Below are 7,383 nucleotides of genomic sequence, written 5' to 3' on the forward strand. Positions count from 1 at the left end.
CAGTTATTTTTGGGAAGTGGACTGACCATGTGAAAAGTTTATATGGATAAATGTTTTCCCACTGAATAGGCTAAATATTAAATGGATCAATTACAATAAAATGCAAAGTAATCTCTTCAGTAATCAAAATACTTTTCGAATGTATCTGTATTCTGTTTACCAACGATTTCAATTGTAACTGTAGTGGAATACGGCTACTAATATTTAGTATTTTAAATACGTAATCCCGTTACATGTATTCCGTTACTCCCCAACCCTACTTAGATTACGTTGCTATGCCTGTAAAACCTTTCGCCTTTTGAAGTGCAGTTAAACCCAAATATCCTTTCCTCCAAACTCTATTCTGAATGTCAGTTATGACTGTATTGGGTTAATGAATGTTTTCTCTCTCTCGCTCCCTCACTTCCCCTCACTCCAAATCCCCCACAGAACACTTTGAACAACACTTCCTTGTTTTGCAAAGTCGATGGAGATCAAAGACCTCTTTTTGAATTACCACGGTCTCCTGGTGCCCAGGATCTCACATTCAGAGGAAAGTCTCAACAGACTCGAGAAATTCACAGTCAAAGATGATGACATCTTCGCCGTTACTTATCCAAAATCTGGTAAGACTCTTTTATGTAATGCATATTGCATCTGTCAACACAGAAAACACAAGTCTTTGCATAAGCGCATATATGTCGAGCAATTTGCCAATCATGTCAACTTCCTCAAATTGAGAGGAAGCCATAATTTGACTGTTATACAGGGTATATATACTGTAGGGTTATATTTCATTCTGAGAGCCCTTACACTAGAAATCGCTGTCTTTGAGTTTCTATTCTTCATCTCTTGTTCTTGCACTTTTACTGCATATTATTGCCATTATGGAGAGTGTAAAGTATATTGACTATCATGGACTGATGTGTCCAAAGGAAAGTCACAGCAAACACAGTTTTAGATATTTTGAGAAATTCAATGTAATGGATAATGATGTGGTCATTATCACCTATCCTAAATCTGGTAAAGATTTAAAGTCATTTATTTGTATTTAGGATTTTTTATGTAATTACATTTGGGGTTTTTTTGTGCATGTTCATGAATCTAATCGGTGCGATCTCATTGGTGTTTTATTTTTTTTAGGTACCACATGGATGCAGGAAATTCTTCCTCCGCTCCTGAATGGCGGAGACCTGACCACAGTGCAAACCATCCCGAACTGGGACAGGGTCCCATGGCTAGAGGAAACTCGTGCTTGTTTTATCCTGGATAAAATCCCTTCACCACGAGCCATGGTGTCCCACATGCCTTATCATTTGATGCCACAAACTTTTTTCAACTCCAAGGCCAAGGTACAAATAATCAGTCAAGCAATCTTATCTCAGTAGACTTTATAGATTATCTGGGTTTTATTGTTTCTGGTATTCATCCAAACTGAAGCTTTTTCATTTGAATGTTCTACTGGGAAACAACCAATAGGAATTTCTGTATGCAGTTACCTGTATTGACATCTCCTGCAAACAAACAGCTGGTGACCAGCAAAATGGACCATTAAAACCATTGCTGTTCTCCAATATTTTTTACGTTTTAGGTGCTTTATTGCAGAAATAATTTTAGTTTAAGATCATCTTGTAAGTTCAACTAGTATTTTGCATTTTGACACTAATGCCAACAAAAATGCATGAATGTCAGTGTATTAGATAAAAATATCAAACCAAGTGGCATTTTAAAGAAAGTACAAGCACACTTTCCAAGCAAAACATTTCACAACAACAAGTTTTGTGAGGTTTTAAAAGTATTTGGACAATTTCTGGTTGTTAGTGAAACATGTCCATAGTTAATGTGATGAACTATAGGACGCGTGTGTGACCTTGAGGGCAACCTGATTTTCAGCTCATTAAAAGTAAAGTTAGTTCTATTAAAAGCTTTAGCATCATTTGTTTGCAGATTCCATTTGTTTGGATATTTTGTTTCATATAAAGTGAAATTCATACGTTTTAATTGTGGCTTGAAAAGTGTTGAAACATGTCCACATTTTAATTGATGGCTTGATCTTTAATTAATGTGTCTGATTATAATTATTTATCTATCATCCTCAGGTAATATACGTCACTCGGAATCCCAAAGATGTTTTAGTTTCATCTTTCCACTTTCATAATATGGCCACTTTCCTTGACAAACCTGGAACATTGGAAGAATTCACTGGCAAATTCCTAGCAGGAAATGGTGGGACATTCATATTATTTACAGTAATCATACTGTAGATCAAACAGTATGAGGGTGATTCTTCAATTAGAGGAATGATTAAAAAAAAACTTTTAAACTTTTAAAGGATATATTATAAATTATATATAATAAATTGTCACTTTCATTTTTTGTTTATTTTTTATTTATTGTTTTTACATTTTAGTGTGTTGGGAAGTTAAGGCTTGTCCTCTTCCCAGGCTTTTTAACTCCTTAAAATAAGTGTATATTCAGTTAACTTCACATTTGTATAAAATTTGTTCATCATGTCAAACATTTAAAGTACAGTTGATTTTCACCCAAATTTTTTTAGATTTGGTTATAGAAATGACAAGGGAAAACTTGTTAATTCAGAAAAATAAATGTCTATATTTGTATAAATTCAAAGTCAATTGACTGCTAGTCGAAGGCAACTTTTCTTTACTCCAAAAAGTGTAAAGAAAAATAAAAGTAATATTATGGGGGGGAAAAAAACCTTTATTCAAGGACTTATGATAAAGGTTTTAACGGGATTCATTTTTCCAGATTTCAAAAAGTCATGAATCTATAATTGAAGAATCATCCATGGATGGATGAAGAGTATATCACAAATATTGACATGATCTGAAAATTGCTGGCACAGTTATTTTCGGGAAGTGGACTGACCATGTGAAAAGTTGGCGAAACTCTGATCTTGGGGATAGAATTCTCTACGTCACCTATGAAGAAATGCTTCAGGTAAAGCCAAGTGCCAATATTTACCAAAGTTTTCTGCATTGTTTCCTGCACCTGAACCCCACTTGGGTTGTATGTGCACACTTTTCTATAATTTCTCCATAAAATGCAATTTCACACATCTACTCATCTCTTTGCAATAAAATTTACATCCTTTTATTCTTAATTGTAGGACCTTCGTGGAGTCCTTGGGCGGATTTTGACTTTTCTTGGTCGCCAGCTTAGTGCAGAAGCTCTGGACTGCGTGGTCGATCACTGCACTTTCAAAAATATGAAAACAAACACCATGTCAAACTACTCTCTAGTGCCACAAAATTTAATGGACAGCAAAAAGTCTTCCTTCCTCAGAAAAGGTACACAGATTTTAACAGCACTGGTGCATATTTTAAAAGTGATTTGTGACATTTTTGTGCCACTAGCGTCTCTTTTTCCACAGATTTTCCTTAACACACTCCCTGTCTTCACCTTTGAAGCATTAAAAGCTATTAATAATTAACGAAATTCTGATAATATTAAAGGTGTAGTTCACCCAAAAAATTTTAATTCTGTCATAATTTACTCCCAGTGGCGGACTGGCCGTCAGGAGCACCAGGCGTTTTCCCTGTGGGCCGTTGTGTAATTTGGGCCATTGCTGCGTTGCAAGGAGCATGAAGTCTGAGAACCAAGTCCGGGGGCGCCATTAAGAGGCCACTAGAAGGATCTGCTCTTTGTCCTCCCTGGGAAAATGCACACTTGCATAGCCCCAGGTGCCAGTTCTGCGAGGGGAGCCTCGGTAAGAGAGTACCAGAGCGGACGGTGAGAGGATTCTGGGGAAGCGAACAGGTCTTCCTGTGCGAACAGGTCTTCGACTCCAGATCAGCTGGACTACATGAGGGTGGAGTCTCCACTCTCCCCTGAGCGCAACCTGCCATGACAGCATGTCCGCTGTGCTGTTGAGGTGGCCCGGGATGTGAGTGGCTCGCAGCGACCAGTAAGTCCAGAGGAGGAGACGGCAGGCAAGTTGTGACATTCGACGAGTGTTGTCCGTCCGGACCAACACATGCTTGCCCTGGATCAATGTCTGTAGCCTCCTCGAGGCAAGTAGTACCGCCAACATCTCGAGGCAGTTGATGTGCCAACGCAGTCGAGGGCCGGTCAAAATGCCAATGACTGTGTGCCCATTCCACAGAGCGCCCCAGCCATGCTGGGAGGCATCTGTCATAACCACGAAGTGAATGGAGACCTGGCCTAGGGGAACTCCTGCCCATAGGAATGCTAAGCCTGACCAGGGGCTGAACAGACGGCAACAAGCCTGCGTGACGAGAATACGGTGTGTGCCGTGGCGCCATGTTCGTTTCTCGACTAGGGTCTGAGGCCAGTGGTGAAGTGGTCTCATATGCATCAACCAAAGCAGCGTGACCGTTGAGTATGCCATATGCCCCAGGAGCCTCTGAAAGGATTTCAGTGGGACCGTTGTATTCTGTTTGAGTGTACGCAGACAGTTCAGCACTGACTGCACGCGCTCGTTGGTGAGGTGCGCTGTCATTGTGAATGAGTCATACTGGGAAAAGAGATGCTCTGAACCGGGGTGCGCTTGCTCTTTTCCCAGTTGACCCGAAGCCCCAGCCGGCTGAGATGTCTGAGCACTAGGTCCCTGTTTGCACACAACATGTCCTGCGAGTGAGCTAGAAGTAGCGAGATAGTTGAGAATGTGGACGGCCACTTCCCTTAACAGGGCAAGGGCTGCCTCTGCGACCTTCTTGAAGGAGTGAGGTGACAGGGACAAACCGTCTGCTTTCTGTTGTTGGCTCAACGCCGGGGCCAGCCTACTGAGGTGGGCTGTTTCAGCCGTAGGGGTACGCTCTTGGTGAGAAACAGACGGGGGTACGAGACATTGCGTCGCACCGGGGCAGGATGTGTTGTATGGTCCCCATCTTCTTTTTAACCACTGAAGATTGCTGGGCGAAATCCTCTATGGTGCCGTCAAATAGGCCAACCTGGTTCGAACTTGTTGGGCCAAAGGTGGCGCTCCTGGACATCTCCTGCCCGAGAGACCACGCCATGACCATCATCGCTCGGAGGGCGAGATCGGTCACCGAGTGCAGTTTCTGCATCAATCTCAGGTCAGAACTACCCTTGTGCAGTTCTTTGAGTGCCTCGGCTTGGTGCGCTTGCAGGAGAGCCATGGTGATCAGAGCAGAGGCAGCCTGTAGGCTCAGTCGTGAGTGACGACATAAACCCACAGGCCCTGGACGGAAGACTCGGATGGCTCCGTCAGGTGGTGGCGCTCTGCAGGCACAGGTGCACCGCAATCACCTTACCGACCTTGGGAGTTGCCGAGCAAGTATAAATATATATGCACACATGTGTGTATATATACAAGAAGAACTGCTGTAATGCACCGTAGATCCAACAGCTTTTCAGAGAGAGAGATGAATGGAACAGCAGGAGGAATTCAGCTCTGTGAATATTTCCGTTCGGCTCTGAAGACGAAATCTGAGTGTGTTTGCAATAGGCACTCCTTTTATACCCGTATGTCCGGCGGAGTGGCATGCAAATTCCACACGCCAGTTCTCATTGGACTTTTCTCAAAAATCAGAGATGTCTGGGCATTACTTTTAAAGTAATGACCATTTTTGCACTGTGGAGCCCGTTGTTATGACTAGCAGTCCATAGAAATGTCTTCATTTTTGTATTTAATTTTGTAAACACAAAAATTTGAAATTGAGCCAGAAAATTAGATCAATGAGCCGGTGTGGTGTGTTGCGGGCCGGGTTTGGTGGGCAGCTCTGGGCCGGAAAGTCCAGGGCCACTTTTTAGTTCTAGTCCGCCCCTGAATCACCCTCATGCCATTATAGATGTGTTTGAATATTTTTCTTCTGCTTAACACAAAAAATATTTGTAGAAAAATATTTTAGTTCTGTAGGTCCTTTCAATGCAAGTAAATGGTGATTCACTTTTTCAGACCTTTGAAGCTCCAAAATGTACATAAAGGCAGCATAAAAGTAATCCATAAGACACCAGTGGATTTAGGTGATAAACAGATCAATATTTCAATCCTTTTTTTACTATAAATCTCTACTTTCACTTTCAAAATGTTAAAGTGAAAGTGGAGATTTCTAGTAAAGAAGGACTTAAAAGTGTTTCTCACCCACACCTATCATATCACTTCTAAATACATGGATTTAAACACTGGAGTCTTATGATATCTTTTATGCTGCCTTAATGTGATTTATGGAGCTTCAATTGTCTTCAAAGGAGAGAATTTTCCATTTTGGGTGAGCTATCCCAGTAAATGAACATTTTTAGTTGTTGTATACCCTTTGCTTTTGTCCTTGAATGAAACTGTTCTGTTTATTTTAAGGTATCGCTGGAGACTGGAAGAACCACTTTAGCCCTGAGCTTGATGCCAAGTTTACAGCAGCAATTCAAGAGGAAATGAAAGGAAGTAACATCAAATTCCCATGGGATGAGGAATGAGAGAAAATCTCTATTCATGACATCTGAGTGTACATCAAAATAAACAGTCATAGTGGAAATGTGTTAACGTTTACTTAACCTGTTTTTGCTGTTTCAATGTCTATTCAAGTGTAAGGTTTAACATTCATTCAGCAGCACAGAGTGAAAAGAATTACTGTATTACTGCTATCATTGCTCAAGATAAAGACACTGAAATAGTGAAGACAGTTAGGCCAGTTAAGTCTGTCTGGTTTTGCAACATAACAGTGAGCATGCAACTTCCTGGCATCCATTTACATTGATTTGGGTAATTTAATTCTTGGGAAGTAAAACATTTTAATAAATTTAATAGGCCAGTTTGAAAATTGGCCTTGAATTGTCTAGTTTTAGGCCTGAAACTTGAATCACAAAATATTATGAGGTTTATCTCTGAGTCATGCATACATTATATTACTGATCTCATAAAGTATCCCAATATCTATTTCATGTTGTTTTTAAACTGCAACAAATGCTTGAATATACTATATATTGGTACTTGATGCATCATTTGTCCGTGGTCTTTTTTTAAATCAACATCAAGATTATGGTACAAAATGAATGTATAAGGGAAAGTGTAACTGGCAATAATTTCTTTAAGCCTTTTCCACCACTTTTAATCACCTTTTTGACTTCTTATTTTGGGTAGTTCTGTGGTTTGACCATTTAATTTCTAGACAAATGTGAGGTAATGAAAAAAAATTGCATGCATAATAATTGTAAAATGCTGTTTTAATAGTTTTAGGTGAAGTATAGCATAAAGCAGAACAACTATCAATAGTCATTTTACAAAGCTGACTGACCTCTTGGCTTTTCAAAATATTTCTATGTATGAGGTTTGTTAGTCCTCTTTAAGTATCTACGTTCATGCAAAAAGTTTTTGCATGTTAAGAAAACATCTGCTCTTTCCACAGACTGAGTTCTTCAGCCAGTCTGCCAAGGGTAGGCAAAAATAATAATAAAAGAAAGAGT

The 7,383-nt window shown here is 40.1% G+C and overlaps 1 protein-coding gene across 2 annotated transcripts; it reads left to right on the forward strand.

Annotated features, from left to right (window-relative positions):
* The first annotated feature begins 451 nt into the window (after positions 1 to 451).
* LOC127656321 (sulfotransferase 2B1-like) lies at positions 452 to 7,092 on the forward strand. 2 transcript variants are annotated; one of them, XM_052144595.1, is made up of 6 exons: positions 452 to 605; positions 1,123 to 1,331; positions 2,079 to 2,205; positions 2,846 to 2,940; positions 3,110 to 3,290; positions 6,281 to 7,088. In XM_052144595.1, the coding sequence occupies exons 1-6, from the start codon at positions 467 to 469 to the stop codon at positions 6,394 to 6,396; spliced, it is 867 nt and encodes a 288-aa protein (XP_052000555.1). In that variant the 5' UTR covers positions 452 to 466; the 3' UTR covers positions 6,397 to 7,088. The 2 variants fall into 2 exon arrangements, with proteins under 2 accessions (XP_052000555.1, XP_052000556.1); XM_052144596.1 differs by lacking the exon at positions 452 to 605 and adding an exon at positions 801 to 1,002 and having other exon boundaries at positions 6,281 to 7,092.
* Positions 7,093 to 7,383: the final 291 nt, after the last annotated feature.

Source organism: Xyrauchen texanus, chromosome 15 (genome assembly GCF_025860055.1).
Source record: "Xyrauchen texanus isolate HMW12.3.18 chromosome 15, RBS_HiC_50CHRs, whole genome shotgun sequence".
NCBI lineage: Eukaryota > Metazoa > Chordata > Actinopteri > Cypriniformes > Catostomidae > Xyrauchen > Xyrauchen texanus.